Here is a 19,354-nt window from a genome sequence, read left to right on the forward strand (position 1 = left end):
CTCAGCCCTCAGGGAAGCTAACACAGAGAGAGATGGCAAGCTAAAAGCTGAGTATGTGCTCATTTTAATGTCTCTGTGGAGGGACCTCAATTATATAAAATTCACCATAAAACTTTCAGGCATTTCCTTCAATTTCAGACACACTTTGTCCTGATGCAAAATGAAAAGAAAATTTCAATCCTACCACTGTGTGACCAAAAATCGTAGTATTCACAAGTAAAATTAACTTAAGTGATTGAGACATCTTAACAAATAAATTTTAGCAGATATGATGGTTAACATTATATACTTGGAAAGATCCAGAATCACTCAGGAGGTAAACCTCAGCACATGTCTATGAGGGACTTACTAGACTGGGATAACTGTGCTGAGAAGACCCACCCCAACCGCACGCAGCATCATTCCGTGGGCTGCGGCCCTGGACTAAATAAAGGAGAAAGTGGCTGAGCAAGCACCCTTCTCTGCTTCCTGACTGCAGATGCAATGAGGAGAGCTGCCTCAAGCTCCTGCACCATGCCCAACCCATTGTGATGGTCTGTTCCTTTAAACGTGTGATCCAAAATCAGCCCTTTCTTCCTTAAATTGTTATTGTCAGGAATTTTGCCACAGCAATGAGAAAAGTAGCTAATATAGCAGGTACCTAAAAGACATTCTTCTTGGGGATGTGGTTCAGTGGTGGTGGAGGCCTTGCCTGGGATGTGCAAGGCCCAGAGCTCCCTCCAGCCTGGGCTCAGGAGGGAGGCCTCACCTCAGGGAAGGGTGGCCTTTCAGTTTGAGCCAATCCCTTTTCGCACTTTGAGAGCGCTCTTTAGCTTCTTCCCAGTCCCCACTGGCCACTGCTGCAGAAATGTCACTCAGCATGTGCGCAGCTTCTGCATATCTGGGGGACAAAATGCATCCAAATTTTAATTGTTAAGGAGTATTTCCATAAAAACTATGGCATCTTAGCCAATAGACCTATCTCTAAAGAGTAAAGCATATTTATAAAAATCTAAGACATATTTAAAGTTTATTCTTGCAATACTGCTTGGCCCAGAAGAAGTGATACAGGCTGCCCTACTAGAGAGATAGAAACACTTATACTGTAAGATTACATAACATGCCCATTGTACAAATATGATATGCATCAGATCATTTCAGATATACATATGACATCGTCAGATCCTACTTTTTGGGGGTCTCATTCATTTATTCACCAATTTGGCAACCATCAAATAAATCTGTCACTGACTTCAGAATTATAGCAAGACATCATTTGATAACGCAACATCTGAAGTGGAGTGCAGTCCCTAACCGGGTGTGGTGGCACATGCCTTTAATCCCAGCACGCAGGAGGCAGAAGTAGGAGGATCATTGTGAGTTCGAGGCCAGCCTGAGACTACATAGTGAGTTCCAGGTTATCCTGGGCTAGAGCAAGACCCTACCTAGAAAAAAAAAAAGGAGCAGTCCCTAGCTAAAGAATTATATGCGATGTTTCCAAAATAACACTGGAGACACTTCTTGGGAGATGGAAATGCTAAAATTTTATAGACCATTTTGCTGAAGAAAGATGACTTTTCATTGCTCCTTTAGACACCAAAATGAAATACATATGACCAACAGATTCTGTAATATTTTGAGCACATGTTCATTGTATTTTGGCCTCAAATCTAAATGAAAGGCAAGCACTGTCAGTAAGTTAAAGACTATCCACTAAGAGGAAAAGAAATTGCCTCCAAATGTAACAGTCTACTCACAAATTCTTATATCTATTTTATTGCATTCTACTAGACAATTCTAAGGACAAAACAGAAAAACATGAATATGGACGGAGTTCAGCTAAGTAGAGTGCTTGCCTGCCATGTGCAAAGCCCTGGGCTCAATCCCTGTACTGCACACAGTGGTGGCACATAGCAACAATCCCGTAAACTAGCACTTGGGAGATGGAAGCAGGAGCATCAGAAATTCAAGGTCATCCTCAGCTACACAGTGAGTTTGAGTCCAGCCTACATGAGACCCTCTCTCTTTCAAAAAAAAGAGGGTTGGGAAGATGGCTCAGCAGGTAAGAGGGCTTGCCACACAAGCATGGGAACCTGAAACTGCCAGAGTTAGATTTCTCAGCACCCAGCTTAAATACTGTGTGAGACCACACACATTTGTAACCCAAGTCTGCAGGCGTTGGAGATTTGAAGAATCACTGAGGGAGGGGTAGCTCTGAGTTGAATGACAGACTCCATCTCCAAAAAGCTTACAGGAGGACCCCCAACACTGTCCTCTGATTTTGGCATGCACATATATGCATCTGCACACACATGTGTATATGCCACATGTACATCACATAACACACCACACAACTCTACACATGGAAAGAAGGAAGGGAGGGAGGGCAGGTAGAAAAGCTGACTGGAGGCTAGGATTGGCTGATAGCACACATCCCCCACTCACACCCATCACCAGGCCAGAGTATCCCCCTCACAGCCAGCTGATGCAAGTCCCACCAGAACCAAGCCTCACACCTTAGCCCATCTCCTTTCATTGCCACTAGGCTAGTCCTTGTCACCATCTGAGCTCATGTGGGCAGTGCCACAGCTCCTGCTTCCCAAGCCTATTTCCAATGCCATCTGGAAGTGCTGATCTCACACAGCAGCCTCTTTCCTATCCCGTGGCTCTTCCCCCCACGTGCTTCTACCTTGTCCCCTGCTGTCTACTGCTGAATGAAACTCCTCCTGCCCCTTGGCTATCTCTGGCCAGGATCATCTTCTGAAACAGCCATCTCACTGCCCTGGTTTATCTGCGTTTCTTAAGACAAGGACTCAGTGACTTCACTAACAGTGAGGATGAAGAAGAAAATCTTGGCTCTGGATCTCATTACCCAAAACCCCCTTTTGCCACCTCTCTTCACCTACCTATGTGCTCATGGCCACTCAGTTATCTATCTCCAGTGAACTATATTGCTCTCAAAACCTTAATTTCAAGCATTTCTTCCACTGACTGCCACCACAAGCCTTCCAGCAAATTTACCACCAGCAACGATTCCACCAGCTCACCAATACCCCAGCTGCCCACTGAGCACCATGACATGCTGACCACAGTACCACCTACCTATCCTTGTGGCCCAAACATTCAACTGGATATAGCCCAGTAGTCCAGCTCTTATCACCCCTTGTCCACCAGGGCCACCCAGTCCTAGTGTGCACACTGGCCACCTCTTCTTAGTCCACGCCAGGGCCTTAAATGCTACTAAGAAAATACTGGGGTGGGGCTAACCTCAAGACCTCCTGGAGACTGGCCTGCCTGCCCTACAGGACAACGTCCCTTCCCCCCATTTTCTTAGCAACATATCACCTGGAAGCCTTCCCATGGCACTCCTCCTGAGGAGGTAGACGTATGCAGCACTCAGCTTCCCCATCCAGCCCTCCTGCCAGTTCTGTGCATCCTAGCCTCGCCATCTTCCCAAGGGCCCCACTAGAGACACTTTTTCTCAGACTTCCAGGCCACACCACTCCAACCTGCACTGTTTCCCTGGCTGCCTCTCCACATATATCTCAACAGCTGCCACCTAAAATCTTCTCCCTCAAGGACCTCATGCAGCTCCACAGCTTCTAGCACCATCCACGTGCTCCCAAAGTCTCTCCAGGCTGGACCTGGCTCAAAATCATATCCAATGACACACAAGGCCGCTTCAACTGAATGGCTAGTGGCACCTCACACTCTTCCCCTGGCGTTGCCAGCCCTCCCACATCCCAAACCATTATCAGCTTTATCACTACGAAAACATTTTCTTCTGCCTTGTTCCTGCCAACATGTTCACAGAAATGTTTGTTAAAATGTCTTCATGACAAAAGTACTCCCTGCCAAAGCTACTCGGGAACATAAACCAGTGAAAACTGCCTTAACTCTAAACTTATTGGTATGGCATCTTTTGTTTATTTGTTTTATTTTTCAAGGGTCTTGTGGGCCCCTGGGTCCTCTGGGCCAGCTGTGGTTCCCCTGAAGGTGCACAAGCAACCTTGGTGGTGAGCACATGAATGGATCGCTTTCGGGAGACAGTCTCTGTGAACAGCTCAATTTAATCAATAGAGAAATGGGTTTATAAGTAGTTGAGGGTCCTAAGGGGATTGGATGTACAAGGATGCTTGCTGATGCCTAATTAGCATATGGAGACTTACATTCCAGCACATAGGCAATGGTAAAGGGAAGCAATATGGTACAGGGGGATGGTCTGTGTAAAGGTTGCTGGCTGATACTATACCATAAAAGGAGTTTCCTAGGCAACTGGCCAGAGGTCACTGGGCAAAGCCTACATTCAGGTGTGCCAGGCTTGGAGAAGGAGTGGCCTCCTGTAGTGGTGGTGGGGGGTGGTCCTTAGCAATGCCTGGCAGCTCAGGCCTGTCTACTGAAGGCTCCAGCCTGTACCTGGCAGTTCCTGACAGAGACTTACTCTAGCTCAGGCTGACCTGTAATTTACTATGTAGTCTCAGGGTGGCCTTGAACTCATGGCAATCCTCCTACCGCTGCCTCCCAAGTGCTGGGATTAAAGGTGTGTGCCACAACACCCAGCAAGTTTTGGTATCTTAATCTACTCACATTTCTATATTATCTCTATAGATACAGAAATTCAGACAAGTAAAAGATAATAAAAACCTAAAACTTCAAAAAATGGCTACAGATAATGCTTCTACTTTGGTTGGCAAGCAAAAAGTAATAGGACTAGAGTAAAACTCTACTTTAAAATAACAAAAAAAAAAAGAAAAGAAAAAGCAATAAAATTTCTTATTATAATACATACAGATATTAGAGTAAACTAGCATGCTCCTACCTGATAAGATCTTCTCTGTCTTGGAAGATTGGGGTTTTCCGATTAATGGTGTAACTAGGAAATTCCATTCGGCCCAGGTTGACCAACAACACAGTAGAAAGCTGACCTTGACCCCCACAAGCAGATTCTTCATCTTCCACGGAATCAGTCAAGGAGAACAGCAGCAGGATCCGGGAGAACACAGCCCTGGGGGCTTTACAGACTCGCACAGACTGTCCAGCCAGGTCTTTAGCTCTAAAAGAGTACAGACAGAAATTGCCTTCCTACATTTGAAAGAGATTTTACAAGTGATTCTCTGCTAAGATAAGGATAAATGGCATTAATTCTTCTAACTCACAGCAAATTTAGCACTAGCAATGGTGTGAAAATGCAGTGTTACCTAAAGTCTCTGGAACTCCACTCAAAGGCAAGGAAAAACAAGATTTCTCACCTGGTTTTGCTTAGTAAAAGTGTTTTCCTCCCTAGCCTCAGACTATGTAAGTTCATGAACATTTAAAATAGCAAGGAACCAGACAGGGTGGCATTATGCCTTTAACCCCAGCTCTTGGGAGGCTGAGGTAGGAGGTTTGCTCATGAGTTTGAGGCCAGCCTGGGCATACAGAGTGAATTTCAGGTCAGTCTAGGTGAACATGGGATTAGCAACAGCTCTTGGTAAGGTCACATCTTTTGGGAAAGAAAATAGTACAAATGCCACCAAAGTTTGGTGCTGCTCTCCAGTTTATATAATACTCCAGAAACATTTCCCTTCCAAGGCCATCTCAGAGTAAATTCCGCTCAGGTATAGATGTCTGCAGGGTGAGTTTGAAGCTCTGTCTGCATTAACTCCATGTGAGACAGGGTTCCTCAGCCTCAGAACTGTTGGAGCTAGGCTGGATAATTTCTTGTTGCTGTCCAGGGCATTTCAGGATGTTCCACAGCATCCTTTGCTTCTACCTACAAGCTGTCAAAGTTAAATTTAAGAAGTGGTCATCTTATTTGTTTTACTATATCTGTTCATATGCTAAGTGCTTATACTGAGAGAAAATTGCTAATTTAATGTTTATCTATAAGATGCTACATATAAGGTTAACATTCATTTAAAAATACAAATAGGGGGCTGGGGAAATGGCTTAGTGGTTAAGGTGTCTGCCTGCAAAGCCTAAGGACCCTGGTTCAATTCCCCAAGACCCATATAAGCCAGATACCAAGGGGACACATGCATCTGGAGTTCGTTTGCAGTAGCTGGAGGCCTTGGTGTGTCCATTACTCTCTCCTTCCCTCTCTCTCTCAAATAAATAAATAAATAAAAATATTTTTTTTAAGTGCTAGAGAGCCGGCCATGGTGGTGCATGCCTTTAATCCCAGCACTCATGAGGCAGAGGTAGGAGGACTGTGATGAGTTTGAGGCCATGCTGAGACTACAGAGTGAATTCCAAGTCAGCCTGGGCTAGAGCAAGAAAATCCTACTTTGAAAACCCCCCAAAAAGAGTTGGAGAGATGGCTTAGCAGTTAAGGTATTTGCATGCAAAGTCAAAGGACCCAGGTTCAATTCTCCAGAACCCACATAAGCCAGATGCACAAGGTGGCACATGTGTCTGGAGTTCATTTGCAGAGGATGGAGGCCCTGGTGTGCCCATTCTCTTCCCACCCCCATCTGCCTCTTTCTCTCTGTCTCAAATAAATAAATAAATGAAATATTTTAAATTGGTCCAGGGCTTCCTAAAGACAAAAGAAATGTCTCTTATTTGTAAATCAAAACAGATGTGATACATAATGTTTACTAGAATAAAAATGTAACTGAATAGCTTACCCTAAATCTCAAAGAACACCAACTACAACTATTCTCTTAGATGATAAAATAGTAGAATGTGCTTTACTGCCTATGGATTTTTCTTGGTTCTAGAAATCAGTCTGGTCTTTCAGGAAGAATTTTGGGAAAGCAGCCAAGAAAGAACTCTAGCCAGTATAATCAAGGCTTTCCAGCCTTTTCAATCGCAGTCAACTGAATGAGCAGTAGCAATTCGAAAACATGCATGATCTATAAAGCATTGGGTGTTATCAACATTGTAAATATTTTCACTGATACAACAGCCAACAAACCTCTTTAAAATCACTGATCTGATTCCAGGCTGACTCTGACCCCAAGTGAACACTGAGCGCTGCTTAGCCAGTTTGAGAAAGGCATCGACCAGCTGCTGCTTCTGCCCACTGGGGTTCACCAGGTGGAAAGTCTTGGCCAGGGCTTTCAGTTCTGGGGCAGAAAGGAGCTCAAGTACATCAGAGAGTTCTTCCAACTCAGATTCTGAAATGGTTACCAAAGAAAAGTTTAAAACAGATTGAAAATTTTTACTATTATGTAACTTTATTTACTTGGGGAGGAAGAAAACTTAGCTAGATGTAAATAAAGTTAAATCTTATAGAAGTTATAATTAGCTTGTCAAAACAAAAACTAGTTTGCCAAGTGTTTCCCAAACTCTTTCCATTAAAGACTATGGAAATTAGGCTACAGAAAAATATTACAGGGACATAAGGATGTCTTTCTTATCATAAACCCTCTACAGGACTTGTCCAAACCAGATAAGGGTAAGGTGAACATTAGTTCTCTCCTCCCCTTAGCCCTCTCCTTGCCCATGCACTCAGGCTAGCAGCCTTTTCATAGCCTCACTCCTCCAACACCCTACTACTATGCTCCCTAGATACCATACCAGGCCCCAGTCATTGGATGAATGAGACTCAGCTATCTCTGTCATCAGGGTTTTCAGTTCAGGCCAATGTCTTCTTTCTCCAGGCAGCAAGTATTTCCTGGGTGTTCAGTGCATGTCTGGTCATATTCTATGACACTGAGCATACTGCAGTGGACCAGATCCTTCACAAGCTACCCTCCCAGCAGAGTAAATTATTCTACATGCCAGGTTGTAGATAAAACAAAGTTGGGTGACTCCAACAGGCCTGTCAAGTAGGTCGGCAGATGAGGACATGGGGTAGAAACTGACTTATGTGTACATGGTCGGGGGGGTGGCTGGCAGAACATGAAGCCCAAGGCTCTGAAACAAGAGTGCTCAGCATAACGACCACAGTGGAGAGCCGTGTGGCTGCAGCAGGAGCATGAGGGACAGCCTGGAAGATGCAGTCCAAGAAACAGCCATGAAGTGTGCATCATGGGCAAGGCATGGGCTTGTGCACCAGTGAGCCATCAGGGTTCTGGTATTGCTGGGTAAAGTTAAAGGTAAGTCCCCCACAGCAACCATAGGCCTGTCAAGCATGTTAATGAACAGTATGTACGTCAGAACTTCCAAGTTGGGTAGAGACTAGAAATCCAGCTTCAAGTGACCATAAGGGCACTAACATGTGGAAAACACTGCTTTGTAGAGGGCATACCCAGCCTAGTCACTCATACCCAAGCTGCTTTACTGACTCTCCATGCTTTCACCCACTCACCCCCATCTCTACCCTATCCAGCTTCACTCTCAGAGTCACCTCAATTTCATCTCCACCTACTGCCCTCACTACAAGCCCTGCCTCAAAGAAGCCATCTGGCCAGACCTGCTTATTTCACTTGCATGATGATATTATCTTATTAACATCAGTTAAAGGTACACAAACTGTATTCTCCCTATGCCTATCTCCACACCCCATTATGCAGAGAGGTCCTTGAGAAAACTACTGAGAAGACAACCCAGAGTACCCCTAGAGAAGACAGATTCTCTTTTAGTGTTCAAAGAGCTTTGGACTAATGAAACAATTCTAGTACGTGTAAACATGTGGCAATGGGTCTTTTTAGAGGAACACTAATTTCAAACAAGCCAGCTTTATGCTTTATAGGGGTGAGGCATCTGAGTAAGGCAAGCTAAGTTCTTGTTGGAAAGCAAGAATAGAAAAGGAATGTTTTGCATCTGTGGTACAATTTATCTCTAGTAATGTTATAGTCCCTAAATTTGCAGGTCAGAAAATTAATAGCACATCAACCTAGTGGTCTTAGCCCCCCCCCCAAAAAAACAGTGTCTTTAGCATTATACAAATAATCTATTGCCCTATGAGTAAAAATTTCATTTATAAGATGGGTATGGTGGCTCACATCTTTAATCCCAGCACTGAGGAGATTAAGGTAGCACGATTCTTTGAGTTGGAGACCAGCCTGGGGCTACAGAATGAGTTCCAGGTCAGCCTGGGTTAGAGTGAGATCCTACCTCACTTCCCCCCCTCCCAAAATAAACCACTAGATTTGTGTTTGTGTGTGTGTGTGGCTGTGTGAAGTAGGGTCTTGCACTAGTCCAGGCTGACCTGGAATTCACTCTGTAGTCTCAGGGTAGCCTTGAACTCATGACAATTCTCCTACCTCTGCCTCCCAAGTCCTAAGATTAAAGGCATGTTCCACCACGCCCAGCTCGTTTGATTTTTTTTTTTTAAAGTGGGAAGAGAGGCTGGGAATATGACATATGACGTATGATGATATTATCCAATTAACATCAGTTAAAGGGCCTTCCTTGCAAAGCTTGACAGCCTGGGTTTAATTCCCCAGTACCCATACAAAGGCAGATGTACAACATGATACATACATGTGGAGTTTGCAGCAACAAGAGATCCTGACATGCCCATACTCTCTCTTTATCTCTCTCTCAAATAAATAAATAAAAATATTGTTTAAAGTGGGAGGATTAGCTTGGAAGAAGGAATTCAGCAGGCGCAGAAGTGGGATAAGAGAAAGTAATGGGGAGTAAATATGTTCAAAATACATTACATACATGTATGAAGTTATCAGAAAAAAAAAATTATGTTAAAGCAATGATTATTTACCAGACATTAGCAGGAGATGGCGCCAAACTAACATTATATCTTTCCAAAGAAAACAAACTTCAGGTCACACTTTGATTTACAATTCCTTCTATTAATCATACCTGTCTGCAGAAAACCTGATTGCTTTAATTCTTCAATCACAGGCGTTAAGTCTTGGGCAATTTCTTCATATTCCAATTTACTCGACTTAATCCAGTTAAATTTACGTTGAAAGAGCCTTACATACAACTTCTGACCACTAGCTGAAACAAAGTTAAGAAAAATGGTGAAAAATGTGCTTTCCCTCAAAAACATACAGACACCATTTACTTGTGAACATGAATATATATTGTTAGATAAAGTTTAGAGAGACTTTACTAGCTTAAGAGAAAGAAAGAAGAGATAGTATTAAGAGTTTCTGCCCATGAGAAGAGAGGATGGGTCAAACCCCACAATATACATATTTTACCTTATGTATGATGATATTGTCCCAGTAAAAATTCCCACTTGGCATTTAATAGTGGTCATATTAAAACTTCTAAAATCAAGTTCTCTCCCCCCCACCCTCACTTTTGAGAGCAAGAAAGAGGTAGTGATTGAGACTGGACATGCCAGAGGCTTCGGCCGCTGCAAATAAACTCCAAACGTGTGTGCCCCCTTGTGTGTATGTGTGACATGGAGTGCTTGCATCACTGCCTCTGGCTTAGATGGGGATTCAAGCATGAGTTAGAATCTGCAGGCAAACACCTAAATCGCTAAGCCATCTTTCCAGCCCAAGTTCCCCTGTTTTTAAGGCAACATTTCTACTCCCTCAGAGAAGCTCTACCTATTCAAGTTATTCTGTTTTCTGATTTTAGTTTACTATGCATTATTCTATTTTTGGTTAAAAAAGAATAATAATAATAATCTGAGGGCTGAGAAGATGGTTCAGCTGTTAAAGATAATGCCTTGCAAAGCCTGCCAGCTAGGGTTCAACTCCCCAGTACCCACATAAAGCTAGATGCAGAAAGTGATGCAGGCACCTGAAGTTCTCTTTGCAGTGGCAAAGGTCCTGACATGCTCATTCTTTTTTTTTTAATTTATAGATTTGTATATTATATAAATTCAACAGATAAACAATGATATAACAATTACAGGCATTGTAAAGATTTTAGACTTTTTAAAAAAAAAAAATGCTTGCTTAGAAATAAAATGCTACTTTCAAAATACAGAATTGGATTCCAATATAACAATTTAATAAAATAAGGCACAATGTTTAATAAGGCAAAATTCACAGGAGGTTATATATGGTTAATATAAGATCACTTTTTTTATGTCCTGAGGGAGAGGGAAAGAAGCTAAAATAGCTTAAACACTGTTTTTAGGACATTTTCCAGATTAATGTAATATGTAAATTGGATATAATAAACTAGATGTTTTCCAGAAAACAAATTTAGTTATTGAATATTTCAGGATTACACTTGTAATTATGTATATATCCATACAGATATTCCTAATTCCAAGACTGAAAATACAAAATTTTAAGAAATTGTATCATAAAAATATTGACCAAAGTAAAAGTAACACATATTCAGCATCCTTTGTTGCTACTTTGAAGTCCCCAACACTATACAGTTAAAATACTGGTTCTTTCATAAGGCTCGCCCATATTTTTGTTTTTCATGAATATAACATGTGCTCAGAATATAACACCTCAACCCAAGTCTCAACATGACTTGTAAAGTGACTGCTTAGGTTAATATTGTCTCTCACAAATCAGTGTTTGACCATTTAAAACAGTGAAAAGTGCTTTTTCCTAAACATCAGTTATAGACAGAATTGGCCATTATGCCTTTCAATACTAGTTCCTTCCCCTAGCTGGAACTGTGAATAAGACAGTTTGATCCAACTTATTTACAGCCAGAAGAACAAAGTATGTTCCTGTGGATGCAGATGGGTTTCCACCATGGCTTTCTGGTATAGCAGTTATGTAAACAATCTTCATTAAACTACTACATTGTATTACTTATATTTCTAGGTTTTAATAGATACTTGACTGAATGCATTCTCTTACACCAATTAATAAGCCTGACATACTAGGTAAAAGTTTAGCAGCACCCAAATGATGATTACCTTGTGAAAATTGGTAACATTTGTTAGTGAATTTTAAAAAATTTATTTCTTAGCAGATATGCACCAAAAACACAAAGAGAATGGAGGCATTTGCACATGATGATACTGGAGATTCTCCTTTCGATCTATTCTAAACTATAAAGACCAGTGATGTCACAAACTAGACATCAACGTGATAGTACTTTCCTATGATGCAATAACTAAGAAACAGGTTAGGAATTGCTGTTATACTTTAGTGGGAAACACACATTTTAAAGATAAATATTTTAAGAAAATATGCCTTTTCACTGATTTTATTTCTAGGAACCTTGATTCTTATGGCTTTGACCTCCTGTGTATCAGTACGTGTGATTAAGGTTCCCCTCCCCCGCCCCAGAAGCCCTACACCCATACAACAGGCCTTGTTTAGACAAAGGAAATCTCCTCATTGTCCAATGTAAAAGAACACAAGGCCATCACAATCAACTGACTGAGCGATAAAGTTCCCCAAGTTTTGGATCTAGAATGGAGGACTTAAAGCACGTACTTTCTGACTACAAATGGCATTGCAAATAGAAAATGATCACAACTATGATGCAAAGATAAAATTGCACATTATTAAATTCATTATTATATATGGCTGAAAGCTTAATGTAGAAGACGCTGAGGGTTAAGTTCTTTTCTATGCAGAAGGAATGAGAACTATGCACTACTATCCGTCACGCTGGCTAAAAAAATGACACACTGGCCCAGCACAACTTAAAAGCCCATCATATTAGACTACATAAGTAATAACTGACATGATTAAATGTCGACTTTTGCATGATCACTTAGGTACCGATTAGGTACTTTTAATTAAATGCAGCTAAATACTTTTATATGCATACTACAACTGGTAAGGTTTGTCTACAAGCAATCCTATGTAGAGTAGCTGTTCCTTTTCTACACGTAAATGGCTACTGCTAAATACTTTAAAAGGTCAAACTTATTTTCATTGTTTACTTAGTGTAGGTAAACATTAACCAAGGCTACCTGCTACACTACCAACTCCAGGTGAGTACGGTACCATCGCCTTCCTGCTTTGGGAAGAGTAAGAACAGCTGTTAAGGAAATTCTGTAACTTGCTGTCTCTCCATTACGAAGGGATGTGGACAGCCTCCAAGCAGCAGCGATCGCTGACATGCTCATTTTTTATGTCTCTTTCTCTCCCTCTCTGCTTCAAACAAATAAATACAAATATTTTTTAAAGTAATCTAAAAAAATTTGCCCTCAAAATGTCTAGTTTTGGTAGGGTAATTTCCCTGACTCAGTGATCTATGCAAACCCACTTAATTACCTTGTTTGGTCTGTTTCCTATCACCTGAGTTATATTTTTTTTTTATGAGAGAGAAAGAGAGCGAGAGCAAGAAAGAGAGAGAGAGAGAGAGAGAGAGAGAGAGGGAGAGAGAGAGAGAGAGAGAGAGAGAGAATTGGCGCAACAGGGCCTCAGCCACTGCAATCAAACTCCAGATGCTTCTGCCACCTAGTGGGCATGTGTGACCTTGTGCTTGTCTCACCTTTGTGCATCTGGCTAGTGTGGGATCTAGAGAGTAGAATATGGGTCCTTAGGCTTCACAGGCAAATACCTTAACCACTAAGCCATCTCTCCAGTCCAAGTTATCTTTTAGGGTCTGCTAACTATAAAATGGCATCATTCTATTTCTTAAATTTTCAACATTTATTTTCCTCTAAAGAAGTAAATCAGGGATGGAGAGATGGCTTAGTGGCTAAGGCATTTGCCTGCAAAGTCAAAGGACACAGGTTCAATTCCCCAGAACCCACGTAAGCAATATGCACAAGGTAGTGCATGCATCTGGAGTTTATGTGCAGTGGCTAGAGGCTCTGGTATGCCCATTCTCTCTCTCTCTCTCTTGAATAAAATAAATTAAAAATGAAATTTAGCTGGGCGTGGTGACACAGGCCTTTTAATATGAGCACTCAAGAGACAAAGGTAGGAGGATTGCCATGAGTTCAAGGCCACCCTTAGACTACATAGTGAATTCCAGGTTAGCTTGAGCTAGAGCAAGACCCTATCTAAAACAATAAAATAAAATAAAATGAAGCAAATCAATTTATTTTCATATAAAACATACCATATATGTCCATGCATGAAGGCACACACCTGTAATCTGACTACATCAGATACGGAGTCAGGAGGAGAGTTCCAGGCTAGTCTGAACTATAGAAGACTGCCACAAAAACAAAATCAAGCAAAAACAGAAAAAGCCATTGTATGATTCTCCACAGAGAGTGATAGACAAGATGTTGAGCTTGAACTTAAGGAAACTGTTCACAGTTCTCAATTTTACAGACACAACCAAGTACTCAAGTAGTCATGCAGTCAACACCCAACCAAGGAACTGTGACCATTATAGATAAAAGGGTCAGTGTATACCACTATGTCTTTGTATCTGCCTTCTGGTAAGAAAAGCACAGCAGAGACTAAAGTATGCCAATATTAAACTGTGCTCAGGGTACTGTTTGCATGTGAAAAACTAGAAACATAATTAAAAATAATTGTCATGACTTTTCTCTTTTGATTTTAATGTGCTGACTTAGCCACATTTTATTAGAAGGCAGTGTGGCCACCACAGAAGCTCTTATCTTGAAGGGAATGAGCTCCCTTAAAGTAAGAGTGGCAGTCCCACAAGAGTGGCTTTTGCTCTAAGAGCCACCACTGGCTGCCAAGGATCTGAGCAATAGACTAATATTTTTATTTTTTTGTTTATTTATTTATTTTGGTCTTCCAAGGTAGGGCCTCACTCTAGCCCAGGCTAACTTATATAGTCTATATATAGTTTCAGGGTGGCCTCAAACTCATGGCGATCCTCCTACCTCTGCTTTCCAAGTGCTGGGATTAAAGGCAGGCACCACCATGTCCAGGGTAGACTTATATTTTTAAAATATTTAAAAAAAATTTTTAATGACAACTTCCATAATTTTTTTTATTTTTTGATATATTTTTATTTATTTGAGACAGAGAGAAGTAGGTAGGTAGGTAGGTAGGTAGATCGATAGATAGATAGACAGACAGACAGACAGATTAGAAAGAATGGTTGCTCTAGGACTTACAGCCACTACAAATGAACTCCAGACCCATGTACCACTATATGCATCTGGCTTACATGGGTCCTGGGGAATCAAACCTGGGTCCTTTGGTTTTGCAGGCACATGCCTTAACCACCAAGCCATTCCTCCAGCACAAATATTTTTATTTATTTATTTATTTGACCTTGAGAAAAAGGGAGAGAATGGGCACACCAGGGCCTCCAGCCACTGCAAGTGAACTCCAGACACATGTTCCCCCTGTGCATCTGGCTTACGTGGGTTCTGGAGAATCAAACAAGGATCCTTTGGCTTTGCAGGCAAATGCCTTAATCACTAAGCCATCTCTCCAGCCCTAGACTACTATTTTTAAGTATACCATATTAAGCTTTCAAGTTTCCATTTCCTCCACACTCTGACTTTAAAAGGTAGAGTCCATGAATCAAAATTTTGTTGGGTGGAAGAAGATATGCCTCAGATTGGTTGGTTTTTCTTTTTCTTTTTTTCCCCTGTATTTTTTGTTCCTTCTTGAGAAAACAGAATGTGAAAGTGATAAAATACCCTAAGCACAAAACTTGATTACATACTCAAAATACAAGTTATACACTTCCATGTGGGTGTTTTTTTTAATACAATGTTGCCTTACCATCAAAACAAACTTTTTTTGAAGCAAGCCCAACAGAATGCCCTTTTTTTTTCTTTTTTTTTTAAAGACAGAATTGGCACACTAGGACCTCCAGCCACTGTAATCAAACTCCAGACACATGTGCCAACTTGTGTGCATGTGGGACCTTGCTCATCTGGCCTACATGGGAGCCAGAGAGTTGAGTATGGGTCCTTAGGCTTCACAGGCAACCACCTTAACCACTTAGCCATCTCTCCAGCCCCAAAATAAACTTTTAAAATGCCTATTTCCACTTAAAGTACTGCTTTCACATTACCAGGCATAAGAACTTGTCTCTACATGCACGTTGCTCTTGATAAAAACTTATAGAAAGCTGTAGGAACACCCCCAGAGTACTTACAATATCACAGTGACTCCATGTAGGCCTCAGACTACTGGCCCTCACATCACACTCAAATCAAGACAACAAAAAAAATTGAAAGCAAGTGGGATGCAGATACCTGATAACTGGTAAAACTTGGCTATAATTCCCTTCTCCTGTTCATCAAAGAGCATTCTATCATCTTCATTCTCAAGCACAGCTTGCAGCACCATGAGAAAGCTCCTGAGGTAGTAAGGATGACCCAGCAGTGTTTGAGTTGTACCAGGAACATCACAACGTGATCCCTGCTCCAGAGGGCTACAACCGATTTCACTATCTAGACGACTGTCACCTTGCAGAAGAAGCTCCTGGATGTTACTCCATGTAGAAACATCATTAGAAGGACTGTGAAGTTGAACCTCTGAACCTAAAATCTGCATATTAACCTCTGAGTCAACCGTCATTTCTTCTTCACAACCACATGCCTCATGTTTTTCAGTATTGCCATGGGCTACTTTGGCACTCTCTTGTTTTACAAGACTGAATTCTGAAGTAGACTTTTCATTCTTCCCAAAAGTTACATCATGTGAACATGATTCAGAAGCATTATCTGAGAACCCAAGGGCGAGGGCTGACTTCCCACATTCCTGGGAAGCTTTTCGGTTTTCATCTTCCATTATTTTACTGTTTTTTACCTCATGTTCTGGAGTATTTTCTTCCTTTAGAGAATCACATATAAAAATATTTTCCTTTTGAGAACTGTTCTCCAAACTTTGATCCTTGTCCTCCATTTCTGAACAGTTACCTACCAGGCTCCTCTCAGCTGTGGGTATGGAAGTCTGTGGGCCATGGCTGGCAAATTCCTCATTCTTATCCAGTGACTTTTTTGCTTTTGTGCATTTTCTGGACAATTTAGATGATAGGCTTCCCAAAGAAATGATTTTCACTCTATGATTTCTCAGCTCATCTTCATTTTTGCATCCCGAGGCATCTTTAAAATAGGGACTAGTCTTCTGTTTTGTGCCTGTTTTTGTTGAACCACTTTGGTCAGGGGCTAAACTTGTCCTCGGTGGTGACTTCTGAGGCATTACATTGTTTAAAGCAATATTGGTCAAATCTGATGCTGGTGCACTAGGATTCACTAAGTCAACCTGCACAGGATCATGCTGAATATCACCTTTGGTAGCACACACTTCATCAAGGTGACGGTTTAAGTCATATCTGGGCACCATTTTACTACAAATTGGGCAGGCAAGTTTAGCAGGTGGTGCATTGTTAAAATATGAAATAATAGAATGAGACACTTTTGTTGTAGTTTTGGTGGTAGCTAAGTTTCTACGAGGTCTTTTGTTGTCAGGTGATTTGCCTTCTGACATCATGGCTATTAGAGAAAGTGGGACCCAAATAGTAAAATGCAAACTGTCAAGTGAAAGATAGCAATGGTTTACTTTTACTCTCTTGACTTAAAAAAAGGGTGCATGCTATTTGATCTCAGGTTTTGTTCAGCCAATTTCTTCTTCCTACAAACATGTAACACACGTAGGTTTAAAAAAAATTATGTAAAATCAGGGGCGAGGGACAACTCTAAACTATGGAGTGAAAGGATTTTCTGGAATGAAGGGGCAACCCTGAACTCGAGAAAAAAATCGAGGTCTCCCGCTCTGCAAACCATGTGACCCTCATCAAAAATGATGGAGCTGAGCTTATTTCCAAGACCTTTTGAAGATCTAAAATTGCCCGTCTGAAAGGAGGAAATTTTTACTATCCGCGATTCTCCTGAAGTCCTTGCATCAATAACTTTTTCGGGGTGACACGGGGTCCAGCCAAGCGCTACCTGGGCGGCTCCTGCCACACGCTGGCACAGACGGGCGCCCACGTCGCGGGCATCAGTGATCGCACCTGGCTGCCGCCGCCTCGGCTTTGGTCGAAAGCGCAGGGCCCAGACGAGCGTACCTGGACGGGACGCGGGGAGGCCACGAGGCCAGAACCCGCGGCGCGACCTCCGGGCGAGCGGCGCGCACACACGCCTCCCGCCCGCCCGCGCGCCGCGCCGGCGCTCCAGGCATTCCCAGCCGATCCTGGCGGCTCGATTCCACAGGCGCGGCAAGTGGAGGCTAGAGTTGATCGATCCCACTGTGTCCTACCTTCATGATTCCTTCCCAGGCTACTGGCTAAGGCTGATTGAACCTGCAAAACTAACCATGGTTAGTCTTTCCTTTCACAACCGAAGGAGGCAGACTGCTTCTTGCAGGTCATCTCTGCTGCTAGGTAGATGAAATACAAAGTTACATATAAATAAAACATATATGGCATATTTATATTTTATTCATAAATAAGTTTGTATATGTATGTGGTATATGTATCAACATCAACAATATCAAGAAGGTTAAGAGCAGCAATTTAACTGCACTCCTGCAAGAATCTCACGTTTTATATCGTGGTACAACACTAAATAGCAATAGGAACGTGTATCTAAATTCCTAAAGCAACTGAAAAAGTAAGACAAAGCTAATAAATGAATGTAGAATTAAAAAATCAAGATTTGTGCTACAGACATGGCTCAGTGGCTAAGACGCTTGCCTGCAAAGCCTAACAATCCAGGTTCAATTCCCCAGGACCTAAGTAAAGCCAGATGCACAAAGTGACAATTGCATATGAATTAGTCTGCAGCTACTAGAGGTCCAGGCATGCCCATTGCCTCTCCCTCTTTCTTTCTCTCTCTCTCTATCTCTCTGTCTCTCTCTTTTTACATGAACAAATAAACATATTTTAATCAAGATTTTAAATTTTTATTTATTTATTTAAGAGAAGGAGAGACTTTAGAGAATGGGTGTGCCAGAGCCTCTGGCCACCGCAAATGAACTTCAAACTCCCCAACTCACGCACCACTTTGTCATCTGGCTTTACGTGGGAACTGACCCAAGCCAGCAGGCTTTGCAAGCAAGTGCTTTTAACCAATGAGCATCTCTTCTGCCCAAGATTAACTTTTTGTTTGTCTGTTTGTTTTTTAGGGTAGGGTCTCGCTCTAGCTCAGGCTGACCTGGAATTAACTATGTAGACACAGGTTGGCCTTGAACCCTCAGCGATCCTCCAATCTCTGCCTCCCGAGTGCTGGGATTAAAGGCCTAAGCCACCACACCTGGCAAGATTGACATATTTAAATGTGTCTCTGTGCACATGTGTGTGGAGGCCAGTGGACAACCTTAAGCATCATCCTCAGGGACTTTGTTTTTGAGGCCATTTTTCATTGGCCTAAAATCACCAATTACGCTAGAATGGGTGACCAGAGAGCTCTTCCTGTCTCTGGTTCAGCAATGCTGGGATTACAGGCACATAATGTTCCACCATACCTGGCATTTACATGGGGCACAATCAGGTCCTCATGCTTTACCAACTAATCCATATCTCTAGCCCTGTATTGCGTGCGTGCGTGCGTGCGTGTGTGTGTGTGTGTGTGTGTGTGTGTGTGTTGCATGACTTGGGGATTCTGGAGAGATTCCTCCAAGTTTATGAGTCCTGATGTTAGGTCCTGTCCTATTTTTAACAAATAATTGATAAAAATGGACTCAAGAAGGATAAATTATGAACTATTGAGTTTATTTAAGGGGAACTCACAAATTGTGGGGTTTATTTAAGGGAAAGT

The 19,354-nt window shown here is 42.0% G+C and overlaps 1 protein-coding gene across 3 annotated transcripts in view; it reads right to left on the reverse strand.

The window, feature by feature from the left end:
- Positions 1-17,678, reverse strand: part of Fan1 (FANCD2 and FANCI associated nuclease 1) — a 40,139-nt gene extending 22,461 nt beyond the window's left edge. For 2 of the 3 annotated variants that reach the window (XM_045146149.1, XM_004658064.2), the window contains exons 1-5: positions 15,851-17,678; positions 9,673-9,813; positions 6,878-7,079; positions 4,799-5,032; positions 749-880 (exon numbers count right to left, since the gene is read on the reverse strand). In XM_045146149.1, coding sequence (XP_045002084.1) covers positions 749-880; positions 4,799-5,032; positions 6,878-7,079; positions 9,673-9,813; positions 15,851-17,090 — 1,949 coding nt within the window. In that variant the 5' untranslated portion in view covers positions 17,091-17,678. Of the gene's footprint in view, positions 1-640; positions 881-4,798; positions 5,033-6,877; positions 7,080-9,672; positions 9,814-15,850 lie in introns of all 3 variants that reach the window. The other variant, XR_006636295.1, reaches the window with a different exon arrangement.
- Between the last annotated feature and the right edge of the window lie 1,676 nt (positions 17,679-19,354).

Source organism: Jaculus jaculus, chromosome 3 (assembly GCF_020740685.1).
Source record: "Jaculus jaculus isolate mJacJac1 chromosome 3, mJacJac1.mat.Y.cur, whole genome shotgun sequence".
Classification (NCBI taxonomy): Eukaryota; Metazoa; Chordata; class Mammalia; order Rodentia; family Dipodidae; genus Jaculus; species Jaculus jaculus.